This window comes from Chrysemys picta, chromosome 4 (genome assembly GCF_011386835.1).
Source record: "Chrysemys picta bellii isolate R12L10 chromosome 4, ASM1138683v2, whole genome shotgun sequence".
NCBI lineage: Eukaryota > Metazoa > Chordata > Testudines > Emydidae > Chrysemys > Chrysemys picta.
Genome location: NC_088794.1, coordinates 52,031,940 through 52,049,440, shown reverse-complemented (window position 1 = coordinate 52,049,440; position 17,501 = coordinate 52,031,940). Strand labels below are relative to the sequence as shown.

The window sequence follows — 17,501 nt, the reverse complement described above, 5'->3', positions numbered from 1 at the left end:
ACTCAATCAAAATTCCCATTGAAATAAATGGAACTGTTTACAGAGTAAACAGAGTAAAGTACCATCAAAGAGTGACTTACCTGTTTAATGGAAAATGCAGTGAGCATTACCTATGCCATAATTAGCTGCTTCCCAGCATGATGAGTCAGGTGACAGTCTGGTGAACATCTGAGCCTCATAAAAAGAGCTAAGAGAACTCAGAGAGTGGGAAGCTCTGAGGTAGGATCTGCAGGAAGCAGGGGACTCCAGTGAGTGGTAGACTGTAAGACGGACTCCAGGGAAAGCAGCTTAGGAGTCAGCCCTTTACCTCAGAGGAGAGAGAGACTTAAAGGTAGCCCTGAAGGAGGGCTGAAGATTAGCCCAAGAGGAAGAATCTTTTGTTTGTTGGGATTTGGGTGTCTTTGGACTTTTGTTACTCTGGAAGGTGTTAAATTTGCTTAGTTAGTTGGCCAAAGGGCCAAGCCACATTACCAATACTGACCCATGTGGGGAAGGCTGAGGGGACTCATCTTGAAGGAGGAGAGTGAGGCAGAAGAGGATTATGAGTGGCCATGCCTGTACTATGCAACATAATCAAGGGAATCCCAATCAGTCGCTGAGCAGTTAACCCTCAGAATATCTGAGAGGAAGGCTGATAAATATTATTTTCCCCATTTTGCAGATGGGGAATTTGAAGCAGATAGGATAAATACAACTCAGTGTCAAAGCCAAGATTCCAGTTTAGGACTTTGAGTGAGTGCCATTTGGTGCTTAGACCATTAGATCATGACAAATAGAAGTGGGGGGAAAAATCAGTATAGCGCCTGACCTATGTTTGTTCACAGCAGTCCATATTCTCAACATTTCATGCTAACAATTTACAAAATTCAAATCTAGTGGGATAGTTTGGCAGTGACGTGTGTCTCATAAGGTATGTGATACAAATCAATGAATGTGATGGACAAAATATATAGGTATTAGATATATTAAAAAACAATTGTATCCACATACATTCCTTGAATTTATATATTCATTGTTTTTTATTTTTGGTTATTTTCTTAGATTTCATAAAAAAGGCAAGTAATGGCCCTAGAATCCGAAGTCATCTGTTTATCTATAGACTAAGTAGAACAGAGGGTTGTCCACACTGGATTGTGCCAATGCACCTCTACCCTGACCTAAAAGGAAAGGAGTTCTAGCTCTATGCCCAATGTTTGGCCTCTCTTTTGAGATTGCCAACCAGGGTGCCAATTGTTTTAGTGTAGACCCCACCTACCCTCTAAATGAAAATCTGTTCAAACTACAGATATTCCCTTTTCTACACTACATGAAATTCTCTCTGTTGTACCAGAACATCTGTTAAAGCAACATTAATTGCAGAATGTATTCAATGGTGAATAGAGTTGGGCAAAAAGTTAGCAATTAAAACCTGCTGCCACAGAAAATGTGCCCAGTTACAATCTTAGGGTTACCATATTTCAGCAAGCAAAAAAGAGGACGGGAGGAGCCCCGCCCTAGCCCCGCCCCTGCCCCTCCCACTTCCCGCCCCCCCAGAACCTCCAACCCTCCCCCCGTTCCTTGTCCCCTGACTGCCCCCTCCTGGGACCCCTGCCCCTAACTGCCCCCCAGGACTCCACTCCCTATCTAAGCCTCCCTGCCTCTTGTCCCCTGACTGCCCCAACCCTTATCCACACCCCCACCCCCAGACAGACCCCTGGGACTCCCACGCCCCATCCAACCACTCCCCACCCCCTGACAGCCCCCCCCCCGAACTCCCAACCCATCTAAACCCCTCTGCTCCCTGTCCCCTGACTGCTCCGATCCCTCTCCCCACTCCTGCCCCCTGACAGCCCCCCCTGAACTCCCGACCCCCCCCCCGCTCCTTGTCCCCTGACTGCCTCCTCCTGGGACCCCTGTTCCTAACTGCCCTCCAGAACCCCACCCCCTACCTAAGCCTCCCTGTTCCTTATCCCCTAACTGCCCCCGCCTAAGACCCCCCCAACTGCCCCCCAGGACCCTACCCCCTACCTGTACCCTGACTGCCCAAAACTTTCTCCACTCCCCCCCAAAAGCCCCCCCCCGTTTCTTGACTGCCCCCTCCAGAACCTCCCTGCCCCTTCTCCTGCCCCCTGGCCCCCTTACCCTGCTGCTCAGAACAGGGTGTTGGGCTCTGTGCCAGCCGGACACGTGGCTGCGCTCCCCAGCACAACAAAACCCGGTCCCTGGCCCTGCACAGTGCTGCCGGACCGGGCTGCAGGGGAGAGCTGCCCTTGTATCAGCACAAAGTGCTCTCGCTCCCGTTTTGCTACGCTGCATGGCAGAAACCGCTCCCAGTTGCAAAAGGGGAGGGCTGCACTTTGTGCTGATACACTTGCTCAGAATGCAGGGAGGATCCGGCTCCTCTACAGCTGCTCCGGAGTCCAGCCCGGGACTTTCCTGCAGCCCTCCCAGCCGCTCGCTCTGCTCTGCCGGGGGAGGGGGGAAATCCCGGACATTTTGAGTGCTTTACAAATTCCCCCCCGGACGCTATTTTTAGCACAAAAAGGAGGACATGTCCGGGTAAATCCGGACGAATGGTAACCCTATACAATCTTGAAATTCAGAAAAGATTTGTTGAATGGTTTGGCTAAGATTTGTAACTCTCTGGTGTAAACTGGACCCAGTTTGAAGTCATCCATGGCCAGGCCAAGTCAATGCAAGCCATTTTCTGATTTTGAAGTGCAGCCTCTCAAAATCACAGCATTGTGTGGTTCCAAACAAAACTTGGCAGTTTTAACTGAATTATCTTTGAGAGTTTGCACTTGTTCAAACACCAGACTCCAAGTGAAACCTATGGAATACAAATACTGGAGGACCTTGTAGAAAATATTTGCACATGTATCAAAACCAGAGTCTTGCATATTCTAATTCAAACTCTGTTTCACAGCCCCTGTTCCTGCAGAGCATCAGCTTACTATCACAATTGGCTCAAGGGTATATGGTCATATTATATTATTTCTTCACTTCACTTCTCTTATATTTACCAGTAACCAACCCTATAAAGCAATAATTTATGCATATTGCCTCAGATACTGGGATCTGGAATGAAGCTATGTTACAGATGAAAGTATGATTCACACCTTACTGGTTGTGTTGGGCATAAGACCTTGAGTATAGTAGGATTTACACAGATGTTTGATGAGAAACTGCCCACTGTAACATGTTTTCTCTACTAACTCCAGTTGTTACAATACAAATAGTGGAAATGATGTAAATTTTGTTATCATTCTGTCTGTAAACATTTATGTGAAGTTGCAATTATCAAGGTCAACTTAAACTTACATCAGCAGTTCCCAAACTGTGGGTCAGAACCCCAAATGGGATTGTGCCACCAGCAGATCGGTGCAGCGATCCCTAGTGTGCAGAGGAGGCCATTTTGCTCCACAGAGCATGACTTTGCATGGACAGTGTGTGTGTGAGGCATAAGCCATAAAGGACGCCATTTTGTAGAGCAAAACAGTGTCCTCCATGCAGCATGAACTCACATGTATGGTGTGTGTGAGGTCATGCTGTGTGGAGGATGCCATTTTACTCTTCAAAATGTCATCTTCCTTGCTGTCTGGCATCCTGGGAGGAAATAATTCATTAAAATAGGGTCGAGTTGGCAAAAAGTTTGGGAACTCCATCCCTATATGGTTGATTTGCAGCCATATTTAGAAAGGAGCAACTTCCCATAACTTGAGAACATTTCTTTGTTAGTGCTGGTTTCATTTTGTTTGTTTTAATAGATTAATTGACTTTTACAACTCTATCTGCGAAAGACTGGTGATCTAGAAAAATATAGTTACGGGTAATTCCATCTAAAGGAGATACAAACTGACATAAAACACTTTCTAAGCACATTTATTATAGAAAGCATCTTTATATTTCTTTAGATTATAGATGAAGAAGAAACACAATTCATGAGTAATTGTCCTGTTGCTGTTACTGAGAGTACGCCAAGAAGACGGACACGGATTCATGTTTTCTGGACAGCGCCCCCTGTTGGTACAGGCTGTGTAATTCTGAAGTAAGTACTTTTACATGGATCCAAGTTACAAGTAAAACCAGGTTCAGTTTATAATAAGTCTAATATGATTTACAGTACATTGATGCCTGTTTTTATACACATGAGTCAGCAGTAGTTTAACCTGCACAACATTCCCTTGCAGCTATTTGGCCTACATTTTTAAAAAACAGACTCAATATTCCGGGCACAGCTTTGTGTCCCCAGTTGCACCGATTTAGAAGCATAGCTTTTAGAAGACTTCACCCACAAATCAGGCAGTTAGTCTTCTAAACATTTTTTGGAGGCAATTATGCGCATAATATCGGAGGCATGATTGAAATGCTGGTAAATCCTTAAATTTTAGCCAAGCATGTCAATCGGGCTGCACTATGGTACCTGCATTTTCTCAAATTAATCAATATCACCCAGAAAAGCACTGTGTTAGATCAGCAACCGGATGTTTTGACAGAAATTTGTTTTGTTTCCTGATTTAAAGTTACAACAAAATGTTGCAGCACGCTGTCCACTGTGTTGCAAGCTAATTTAAGAACTGTGTATAATGTAATGGTGTTATAAGAGCCCCATCAGCAATCCAAGAAGATTCATTCAGAGTCAATGCACCGTTTAATAGAGAGATGATTCACTTGCCCACGAGCATCACCTTCATCTTACTTTGATTGTATTTGAGCCCTTTTTATTCCTCAAGGTGTGTATTTCTTCCAGACATTGGGGTAACTAGTTGATGGTGGTGTTTCGTTCTGATGAGAATGAGTTATATTGCTCTGTATTATCAGCATTTGTAGGCATTTGACCCTGAAGCATCACCCATTGTCTCTTGGTGGTTGAAACAGGAAGTGAAAAATGTTTAATGCAGTAAAAGCTACAGGAAACATTTAGCTAGGCCAAATTTAATTCTTAAAACCCATAAAAGTCATGATTCCTACAAAACTTTTCACAAGGGTTGGGCAGCTAGAGTACTGTGATTGCTTCTTATTATACTAATCATAACGGTCTCTGTGCTACCTGCATCTTTGTGGCATCCGCCTGAGGTTTGTCTGTCTTATTCTTTGGTTGTAAGCAAGGATCATTCCATTATATGTGTGCATAGTGCCTACCACAATAGGGCAATTAGGTACTACCATATAACAAATAATAATTATTAATATTAATTGAGTTGGAATTTATCCAGAACCTCATAATTTAAGACCCTGCTCTTACAAGAATTATGGTGGGATCTTTCACGTCCACAGGTTGTAAGGAGGAACTTGGTTTTACATAGCTTCTAAAAGTCAGCCCAACAACAAACAAAGTGTCTCTGATTAGAATTCTGAGATATTAATTAAAAAATGACTAGGGAGAAAGTGTGGGTGATTTAGTAGGTAGGTTTCTAATTTCTACAGTATATAGACTACTCATCCAAATACTTAACCATTTCCAAACTGTTAAGCTTGCAGTATCTGACAAGATCAAAACCAGGGTGGAATAACTGAAGGTCAGGTAGAAGGGCCATTGTTAAATACACATGTTTTGGTGAATGTGAATAAAACACTATTTGATTATTAGCTGTCTTTCAATAAAACTTCTGCAGAAAATACAATTTTCCCTGAACTAGTTGCTTAGAGATGCAAAAGATAAATTGACTGTTGTAATTCTGAGTTCAGTTCAAAAGAAGAATGAAACACCTCAGAAAAAAACAACTACCTTTTATTGTGATTTGTTAGAGCCGGTGATTAACATTATAATGTGGCTTTCATTTGCACTGAAATCCAGTGCTCAGTAGTACGATACATAGCAATTACTGTTGTGCTTTTTGGCATAAACTTAACACCATTTACATTTTTTCATTTGGAACTCATCTAAATTATAGGGTTTACATTAAGCCTTCTTTATAATCACCTCCCCACGCTTCCATACAAATCCATACAAATGCTGGGCACCATTTTCTCAACTATTTTGGCAATCATGAGAGCTTCAATGAGACCATACAAATTACATTGTTTAAAAATAGCTATTATAATTAGGGATGGCCAAAACCATCCAGGGGAAATTCTGCTACCTTGAACTCTGAAGGAGGCAAATCATCCCTCCTCCTCCCCACTTCGTTCTGTATATGCAGGAGTGCAGCTGTATATGCAGCACAGCTGGAGCTAGGACTCTATCCTGATAATTTGCTGGTAAGATTTGCATCAACTGGTGCTGGTGGTTTTGAGCCAGTTTTGGACAGAGAGGGCCTGATTCTTATCTTACACCATATACTGATCCATTGGCTTCAACTTACACTGCTACAAGTGTAAAGAGAATCATGCCTTAAGGAGAAAAGGTAGTTACCAGTTTGTTAGATGAAGCTAATCTACAAATACGTTTTTACCTTACTATGGGCCAAGTTCTGCTCTCATTATGCCAGCCTAAATCCAGAGTAACTCTACAGACTTAATGAAGTTACTTTGGAATTGCCCCCGTGTAACTGGGAATAGAATTTGGTCTGATGTTGTTCTTAACACTGAGTTTTATTTTCCTGGTTAGTAAAATCTGTTACCTGAGGCCCATAATTGACCAGCAGTCCCCTTAAACTTTTTCAGGCGCTGAACCTATTACCTGTTCGGCTAAAAAGCCAAAAGTGGTACGGGGAAATGGGAAAGTGAAGGTTCCAAGTGCAGCCTGGGAAGTAGAAATGCTTTGGCATGAGTACTAGTTAGTTTTGATGCATAACTTCAAGGGCAGCTTGTCGGTAGCATTAGCTTACATTTTGCCTCCCCACCCACCCCATACTACCTTGCTTTGTCACACAACTATTAATCCATTTTTTGCATAAAAGGTTAACATTACCAGGTTATTTTACATCTGATATTTCATAACCATAATTGGTACAGAACACTGCAGTCAGATTCCTCACTCCCACTGGGTTGTTGCAGCACAGAAGCCTGAAGGTTTGGTCTCTATTTTGCCCCAGTTTACAATAAATCTCTTGAATTCTCCCAGACTCTGCATTGAAATACGTAACCACGAGTCTATTGAGCATGTCTACACTGCCTGGATACATATACAATACTAACTAATGCAGCAAAGTACTTAAGCACATGCTTAGGTCCCATTGAAATCAGACTTAAGTGCATGCTTAAAGTTTAAACATCTACTTATGTGCTTTGCTGGTTCCTGGCCTATACTCTCACAGACATGTTTGTGCACACGGGGGACTCATTGAAACCTTTTCTGGAATGGGGGTGAGCAAGAGCGTGTGAGCGGCAATGATCTGTCCCTACAGCAAGTGGAACATCTTAAAAATGGATGATAGGAGAGTCTTGGGGAAATATGTATCATTACACAGAAGCGGAGAAGCTTTCAGACTTGGACTTGGTTATTTAAACGTTGCTAATCACCTCTCTTGCCATAAAATAAGAAAAAAAATTCTCCACTATCAATGTAGCTCTCATTCTGGTGTCCCAGTGCAAGAGGGCTCGGGTGAATTCAGCACACAGATCCAAAAATATGGCCTCTCACATCTAAAAGTTCTGCAGCCACTGTTCATCCTCCCAAACCTGCCGTATGATGTAATCCCACTAATCGGTGCTTGTTTCCTGGGCCCAGAAGCACTGATCCACCATGTAGAATTGCTCCGTGAATGCCAACAGTCATCTGACATTTTTATTCACTGTGTCCATCAGCCTCTATTCATTGTTGTCAAACATTTTTTCTTCCTCATTGAACCACCAGCTGCAGTGGTAGTCACTGAAGTTCTGCAGATACAGACAAATTGTGCATCCTATAGTAGCATTGGTCATTAGAATTGTGCTGAACTCTGGGTTCTGCCAGAGAGATGGTGGAAACCAAAAAGTGACACATGGGATTGTGAGCCTTTTAAAATTCTGGGATGGAATGATCATTATGGGATGGAGAAAGTGGCATTATGGGAACTTGGCCCCTAGTTCTCAGAAATCCCTGGGAAAATTGCTGGTATCCCACAAAGCACTGAGAAAATGTCCCACAAGGCGTTGTGCTGGTTGGCTGCGCAGGGCGCACTGGGATGCCTACCTGTGATGCACCGCATTTTCCATTGATGCAAGCATTTGTGGTGTGTATGCACAGCATTGACACAAGCAGCCAAGTGTACACATGCCTGAGCGGTGTAAACCAATATAATTTACATCATGTAGAAACTTTGTAGTGTAGACACAGCCTTAGATTATAGGTGCATTTCTTAGCTATGCTGGAGGACAGACTGTCTTAAACCAATTTTAGCCCTAGGTTTCTGAAGCTGAATGATAAAGTATATTGCTGGGGATAAAGTGTCTCATTTAAGTGTGATTTGAAATGTGGGAAGATTCAGATTAAAATCTGAAAAAAAAGGAAAATATTAAGGGAAAGTGTATACAATAGAAGGATATAATATAACATGATGGAGTAAAGCCTGCGTATTTTAGCTCGGTATGCATTAAAATTTAATAGTGGGGAAACTGTTGTATAAATATGTGTTTGCAAATAGTGCAGGAATTATGCAAAATCTTGCTAATATCTAAGTCACTCAAGTTTGTCAAGTCATGTAAATCTCATGAAGAGGCAAATGCAAGAGATGCTTTGGAATGTTGCAAGATGCTAATTATATTTTCCTCTTTTTGCATTTGAGTTTGACTGAGTCTGAATGCAACAGATTATTTAATAAATATTGTCCAGGTGCAGATATATTGTATATTTAATTTACCATTTAGAAAGGAAATCTTAAACCAGTGTTTCTCAAACTGTGGTCGCTGCTTGTGTAGGGAAAGCCCCTGGCGGGCCGGACCAGTTTGTCTACCTGCCCCATCCGCAGGTCCAGCCAATAGCGGCTCCCATTGGCCGTGGTTCACCACTGCAGGCCAATGGGGGCTGCTGGAAGCGGCGGCCAGTAAGTCCCTCGGCCCGGGCCGCCGGGGCAGGTAAACAAACTGGCCCGGACCGCCAGGGGCTTTCCCTACACAAGTGGCGACCCCAGTTTGAGAAACACTGGTTTAAGATTTCCTTTCTAAATGGTAAATTAAATATACAATATATCTGCACCTGGACAATATTTATTAAATAATCTGTTGCATTCAGACTCAGTCAAACTCACTTTCTTAAGCAGTGCTCTGATGGGATCACATAGCTGGGATTTCAGGCAATTATGATATGTGCTTTGTATGATAAACTAAACATTTACAAGATTTTATTTACTAGCTGCTCACCTTCTGCCATCCAAACGATAGTTAACCAACCAACAAATGAAAATCCAAGATAACTATTCCTTCTCTTATTTCCTGTAACATATCAAATATCTTCATCAAGGCCTCTTCATGGGATTGTTCATGGGGAAAAAATTTGAACCATGTCTAGGGGAATGTTTTAATCTTTTTCAGACGAAGTGTGGAATTTGTTGTTTTTCTGCATAAATAATCTTCCTCATGATTTATTAACTTCCCCTTTTCTGGATGTAAGTGGCCACCAGAGGCTGAGCAACTTGAAAGGACTCTCCCAAATAAGAACTCTTGCAGATTTAGCACTTCACTGTATGCATTTTAAAAAAATTTCTTCATTGGGAAATGGTGTATCTGGTGTGCTTGCTGAGCTGGTAGCAAAACATACTGCAGATTTCAGGAACAACTTCAGGATTCAAAACATGTATCTGCACTTGAGATACAATATTCATGTCTCCATGGAACATGTGGCTTCCTTTCCTGTGTGCCATCCCTCTTTCTCCCAGCCCCCATATCTCTGGAAGTAAATGATATTAAACTAGAAGTGCGTGAATCCCAGGGGGGTTGATTGCCATGAGGTTCATACACAATTTTATTTTGTTTGGGTTTGCATCCCATTCTGCTATTCCAATGCGGTTGGAAAATCTAAGTTAGAGTTCAAAGGAACCCGAAAATCTCAATGAAACTATCCGTTTCCGACTGGTTGGGGTCATATGCATGGGCACACAATGAAATTCTCTTGATATCTGTCCAATCAAATCTTTTCCCAGCATCCAGAACTCATGATGTAGTTGTGATGAGGTATGGAGGAGAAATTAAAAGGGAGCAGAATAGCTCCCTTGGTGGCAGTCCAGGGAAGAGAGCACACCAGAAGTTCACAGCTCCTGAGGGAAGGCAGGATCTCTTCCAACAATAACTACCTGAAGCTCCCTCCCTGAGGGAAGGGAGAACCTGCTTCAGATACACCCTGAGGGGGAGGCATTCTCCCCTCTCTCTCTCCTACGAACCTTGTGGTGTTATGGAGTACTCCAGCAGGGGAGAGATTTGGAACTAATCTGGCCAAAGAGCCAAGTCACAGGAGGAGGCTGCCACTGCCCTGAGAGAGAGAGAGAGAGAGAGAGAGAGAGAGAGAGCGCTGCCACACCAATCACAGCCATGAAAAGGCACCTAGCCATGAGCTTGACCAACTTTCGCACCTCCTTGCCACAGACTGCGAACTTTGGACAATAATGAGGTGGTAGGAAGTGGCCAGGGAGGGCAGCCTTAAGGCACTTCTGGATGTCAGACCTTTGATAGCCCTCTCAGGCCGTGGGCTGGAGCCTGGGGGAGTGGGAGGGCCCAGCCTCCACTACCAACCCACCCTCCACCCTGCAGTTGAAAGGACCTAAACCCTGACCACTGGGCAATGATCCCCATGAGCACAAATCATCACCTTTCTTTCCCTTAAATAGGGCTTTTAAAGAGTCATTGTGGTCCACTGGCTAGGGATCTGGACTGGAAGTCAGGAGACTTTGGGCCTATTCCCATATCTGCAATTGACATGCTGTGTAACCTTGGGCAAGTCATTTCACCTCTGAGTGCCTCGGTTTCCCCAGTGGTGAAATAGGGACTGTGACACTTATCTTTCTTTGTAAAGTGCTGTGAGTCTACAGATGAAAGGGGCTATATTAACTCATATTATTTGATTAGCCTAATGATTAAAATACTTTAACATGTTCTTTTTCATACTTTTTATTTCTTATTATATGACAACAAGGGGATCATCAAATACAGAATTTGTTTTGTGATTGCAACTTATGACCCTATTTCTTATTCCTGATGCAAAACTGCCAAAAAGGATTTTACCTGAATAAGCAATGAGGGATTGAGACCATATATTTTTACTTATATAGCTGCTGTATTAATAACACGTTTAACATTAAATTATATAAAATTTTTATTTCCATTGAAATATGTACAGTCTCTTTCCCCATGCCTTGTAGACCACTTACATTTAAAACAAAATCTGAAAAGTTCCACTTTCTTACTAGACTTAGGGCTTATCTACATGATGCTTTAGTTCACACCAGAAGGGTATAAATTTGAGTCTGCATTAGCATGTTGTGCACTAACTGGCCCATCTGGACCCTGCTGGCATGCACTAAAAGTTCCCTACTGTGCATTAATGTAGTCCTGTGTCAACCAGTATAACATTAATACTCACTAGAGAACCTTAATGTAGTCCCATTTCAAATAGTGCTATGTTATTGCACACTAAGGAACCTTTAGTGTGCTCCATCAGGTCCGCACGGGGTCAGTTCATGTGGACTAAAATTTACACCCCTCTGGTGTGGACTAAAGCACGGTGTAGACAAGCCCTTAATATAATTTCTTAAATGTAGTGGAGCCCAGGACAGTTGGAGTACATGTCTAATAAATATACTTTCTTATGGTGACGCGCTAATCTGATGTCTCAGTCAGGATGAATATATTAATCATCAAATATTAATATATGCTCTGGTTGCTTTGTGCTGCTCTAGTGAAACTAAACAGCTGCAAATCTGGCTTAACTGACTAGCTACTGTAAACTAGGTTCATACTTGCAGAGTTGCAGAGCAGCTGTAGCATACTAGTGAATCTGAACTTAGGTGTTTAATCAAAAAACCAAAACAAACCAAATCCAGCTATGTTCATTCACACTGGACCTCTAAACTTGCACTCCTGGAAAGAGAGTAGGAATGACTAAAGCTAGTCGGGAACTGGAATTTCTCTTTCAAGGGAAATTCCACAATTTCAAAATTTGTTTCTGTTCCGAATTAGAAAAAAATCTTGGATTTTAAAATATCCTGGAAAATTAAATTGAAGAAAATAATTTTGAGTCAATTGAAATGTTTCATATAGATAAAATGCAAATGTTTAATTTCAACTTTGACTTTTTAAATTTTACTTTATGTATTTTTATTTTATATGACTTGAATCTGTATATTTGTTTATAACATTAGATATGAATTTCAAAACAAAAAGTAACTTAAAAATGAAACATTGAAACATTCCATTCTGATGAGGTTGAAATGGAACATTTTGACCTTACTGAAATGCTTTGTTTCAATTTATATTAGGGCTGTCAAGTGATTTTAAAAAAATCACGATTAATCGCACTGTTAAATAATAGAATACCATTTATTTAAATAGTTGAAGATATTTTCTACATTTTCAAATATATTGATTTTGATTACATTTGCAGGAGATAATGCTGCCCGCTTCTTGTTTACAGTGACACCTGAAAGTGAGAACAGGCATTTGCATGGCACTGTTGTAGCTGGCATTGCAAGATATTTACGTGCCAGATGCACTAAAGATTCATATGTCCCTTCATGCTTCAACCACTGTTCCAGAGGACATAGTGATAACAGGTTCTGCTCGATAACCTCCAAAGCAGTGCAGACCGACACATGTTCATTTTCATCATCTGTGTCAGATACCACCAGCAGAAGGTTGATTTTCTTTTTTTAGTATTTTGGGTTCTGTATTTGCCACATCGGAGTATTGCTCTTTTAAGACTTCTGAAGCATGCTCCACACCTCATCCCTCTCAGATTTTGGAAGGAACTTCACATTCTTAAACCTTGGGTTGAGTGCTGTAGCTATCTTTAGAAATCTCACATTGGTACCTTCTTTGTGTTTTGTCAGATCTGCAGTGAAAGTATTCTTAAAATGAACAACATGTGCTGAGTCATCATCCAAGACTGCTATAACAAGACATATATGGCAGAATGCGGGAAAAACAGCAGGGGATATAAAATTCTCCCCCAAGGAGTTCAGTTACACATTTAATTAACGTATTATTTTTTTAACGAGTGTCATCAGCATGGACGCATGTCCTCTGGAATGGTGGCTGAAGCATGAAGGGGCATATTAATGTTTAGTATAACTGGCATGTAAATACCTTGCAATGCTGGCTACAAAAGTGCCATGTGAACACCTGTTCTCACTTTCAGGTGACATTGTAAATAAGAAGCAGTCAGCAGTATCTCCTGTAAATGTAAACAAACTTGTTTGTCTTAGCAATTGGGTGAACAGGAAGTAGGACTGAGTGGATTTGTAGGCTCTAAAGTTTTACATTGTTTTGTTTTTGAGTGCAGCTATGTAACAAAAAAATCTACATTTGTAAGTTGCACTTACACAATAAAGAGATTGCACTACAGTACTTGTATGAGGTGAATTGAAAAATACCATTTTTTTTGTTTGCCATTTTTACAGTACAAATATTTGTAAGACAAATAATAATATAAAATGAGCTCTGTCAACTTTGTATAGTGTGTCATAATTTAAATCAATATATTTAAAAATATAGAAAAACATCCAAAATGTTTAATAAATTGCAATTGCTATTCTATTGTTTAACAGTGCGATTAAAATTGCTATTAATCGCAATTCATTTTTTAAATCAAGATTAATTTTTTTGAGTGAATCGCGTGACTTAACAGCAATAATCGACAGTCCTAATTTATATTAAACATATTTTTTCACAATTGACTTTCTCAGGGAACATTTTGATTTTGATTCATCTGCATTTTCTTATGGAAAAATGTTGTTCCACTGGAGAATTTTCAAGCAAATTAGGGGAATGTACTAGTGTACTGCATGACTGTTAAACTGTCATGTTGTACACTAGTGAACAAGTTGTGTTCCACTCCAGTGTTACTGGAATTGATAGTGACAGCATATATAATATATAGGCTTAAATTTTCAGCTGGCCTCAAATTGACCTCTCATTTTACACCTGGAAATATGAATGTAGAGGTATTTCACTGCAAAACTTAGTACTATAGGTAGTTGGGATTCCTACTACCTGACACATACATGCATGCATGCGTGCATACATACATACAAATACTTATTTGCATAGATTCTTGTGCTGATTAGTTAACACAAATATTTGCATCGTTGCAAAATAAGGAGCCATGCCTTAAAATTTGATCAACTGTTTGTAAAGTGCATAGGGACTGAAGGCATTAGGCAAATATAAGATGCTAATTATCATTTATTTTTATTGTCTTCATGAGAAGACATGTTGCTATCATTTCTTCTTTTGAATGTCTTTGCTTTTTCTAGTGTCTTGCAAAAACAAGATTAAAGGTGTGCCTAACATTTGATCAGAAACCCAAATGCAATTGAAATCAATCATGAATCTATTAGACCTGTGTTTGCTGACGAGCTGAGTGAAATTTGTTCTTGGGTCATTAACTTTTTGTCTAATATTGATACAAACTTTTTTGCTGCCTGTGGATATCCAGTAACATTTTGAGGCTACTCTTTGATGCTGCATTCAAGTTCAAAATATGTTCACTGGGAAAAGTTACATGAAGTAGTAAGACACATGGTTTTTTTCCATTATGGTCAGTAGTTCCACTTCCAGAAAACCTATGTGAACATTCGTGAGGTCACTGAACTTAAAAACTCATCTATGGATTTCACAGTGAATTCCAATCATATGAAAACCAGGTTTGTTCCAGGTTAATTATTTTATTTTATATTTTAATTTTAGTACTTGAAAATTCCTGTAGAATAGTTCTGAAGTAAACAATTTGTTGGCTTGTTTTGAATCCAACTTTGAAGAATTGGCAGTTGTGACTAGGATACACCATTGTTCAAGGTGTTTACATTTCTTAAAAGACTAAATAGTGTAAGAAAGTTAAGGACCTATTTCTTTTATTCCATGTTTGGTATTTTTATGACTTGACTTATTTTTAATTAACAAATGAGCAATACCTCAAGAAAAACATATTGAGGGTACTTTTAAATATCCATGAGGAAAACAATGGAAAAAGACAATGTCGTGTATAAGAAGAGTGAAAAATTCCCCAAATTATCAGGCGCTAAAATTTGGTTCAGGCTGTATTCTGCTCCCATCAAAGGTAGTTCTACATGAACAGGCTCAAATTGTTAGTCCCTTCCTCCCTTACGCCTCCCGCCTGCCCCTTTCTGAAAGTGTCTTTTATGAATTCTTCATTTTTCTGTATTGTAACCAGTAACAAGACAAAGAGGGAGAGATGCTATCATTTCCTAGTTATTTTCTGTTTGTAAATGAAAATCATTGTTAATTTAGGACCCTGACAGCTGTAAAGCATTTGCCATTCCACAGCAGCTGTCAGCAGCACTCTGGTTTGTTTTATAAACAGATGTTTAATTTGACTTCAATGCCATTGTCAGCTTTTGAGAGGAAACAAAGAGAGGAAACAGAAATAATCATGATATTCATCATTTTGTTTCTTTTTGAAACATAAATCAGGGTGATAAATGAAGACATAAGAAGTGTTTTGATATATCTTTAGCTCTAGAATGGATTAACTCAATATTTATTTTTGTTAACCACATGGATTGAAATAAACCTCTCTCATTGCACAAAAATGCATATTTAGAACATGTTGTGTCTTTTATTATGCCAGTGCTTGAAGGCAATATTTTGCTTTGGAAAACATAACATTGATTTAAAAAATTAATTCACTCTTTGATGGATAAAATGTTCTTACTCTCCAAATTACAGAAAAGTATTCTCTGTTTATATATTACAGCCAGTCAGCCTAATTCTGATCTCACTGATTATTGACTTCAGTGGAATAAAATGCTCAATATACACCAGGGGAAATGAGAGGAGAATAGTTTCAATTACTAGAAAAATGATATTGCAAAAACTCTTGTACAGCAGTGGTAATAATACTATCTACTATACAAGTTCGTATCTTGCTTTTCACTAAGGGTTTTATCCTGTATTGCTTATGCAAGATGTCCAGTGACTTAATAGGATTTAATGAAGTATTAAATCAAATATCTGGGCCAGATCCTCAGCTGGTTTAAATAAGCATAGCTTCATAGACTACAGTGCTTCCAGTTCAAAGATACAGCTTATGGGCTCAGTCCTACAGTCCTTATAGTTGCAGAAATTTCACCGAACTTAATGGGCAAGGCTGCAGATCCTATCTGTAACTTGTTAGTTTTCTTGATATATTCTGTTCTATTCATTTATTTATGTATTTATTTATTTTGTCTGTGTGCAAGATATATAGATAGAGAGAGAGAGAGATTGATTTAGCTATATAATGTATATAATCAACCCATACCATAAATTATCCTGCAGCTAGTGATATGTACTAAACAGACTAATAAATTAAAAGGGAAAAAACATCATAATTGGTCACAATTTGTATTAAAGTCACATTTATAAAGGACTAATAAATGATTTATACTATTGTAAATATGTTATAAAAATGAGTAGCATGGTTATAAATATATCAGTAAGACATTTTGTAGATTATAATTCACTGTTATATGTTTATTGCCCTATTGGCAAATTGATCTCTATAACAATTGATTCACCATTTATTAAAATATCTATTACTCATTTATGAATCTTTTATAAACTGAACCTTAATATAAAGCATGGCTTTATATTTTATATTTCAACATCTGCAGATGGGTGAAAAAATTATCTGGAAAAAGTTAATTTTCTAATTTAGGGTCAGATTTTGTCATCTTAATGTTGAATAGCACTTATAGATTCAACATTAGTAAGGTGATAGAATATGGTCCCTCATGAGTAGTAATAGAGTGATGACAGCAACTCTAAAATAATATTGGCCACTATGCTCACTTCCTGCAGTAGAAGTCTCTGGAGGAGAAAAGTAATCTGGAAATCTGGCTTTTACCCCAGGAAGAACCTACCTGAAACACTTTCCCTTCCATGAGGAGGGACACATAGGGGATAAACCTATGGTGAAACCAAGCTTCATTTCCTCAGATTTCAGGTCAGCCATCAGAAAGCTTGCCTACTACTTCCCAGTGTTGCTTGGGATTCCCTTTCCCACCCCAAGGCAGCATTTTAATTGGTGTTAGAAGCTACAGAATTAACTATCTCCATAAAAATCCTCCAGTGTTTAGGGAAGCAGGTTTCATAGCTTCTCCCCTGTTCTGCCCTGCACTGTCTCTGGATTGCATATTTCCAGACCTGCTGCTTTCATGTGAAGGGGGTTCTTCAGGCCCCTGGTATTAGGGAGAAGATCTGTCACTGACCCCATTCCCTCTTCTGCAGAGTCAGGGGAATGTTCCTCACCGTCTTTCCCAAAGAATGGAGGGGCATGTAGAAGATATTGTGTGTTTGTGTTGGTGAATATCACTTTTCAACAGCAGAGTTCAAATAAACAAGCAAACCAACAAACAAAACCCCACCATTGTAACCAAGGAGCCTAAACAAGCTCAGTCCAAATAGAAATTGACTGGAATAAAGGCTCAGCATTTGGATGAGACTTGGACCAT

General features: G+C 39.8%; 1 protein-coding gene across 1 annotated transcript in view; it reads left to right on the top strand.

Annotated features, from left to right (window-relative positions):
- SPON1 (spondin 1) overlaps nucleotides 1-17,501 on the top strand; it is a 346,568-nt gene that overhangs the window by 51,666 nt on the left and 277,401 nt on the right. Inside the window, exon 3 of the mRNA XM_005290831.5 lies at nucleotides 3,894-4,027. Within this exon, the coding sequence (XP_005290888.1) occupies nucleotides 3,894-4,027 (134 nt within the window). The remainder of the gene's footprint in view (nucleotides 1-3,893; nucleotides 4,028-17,501) is intronic.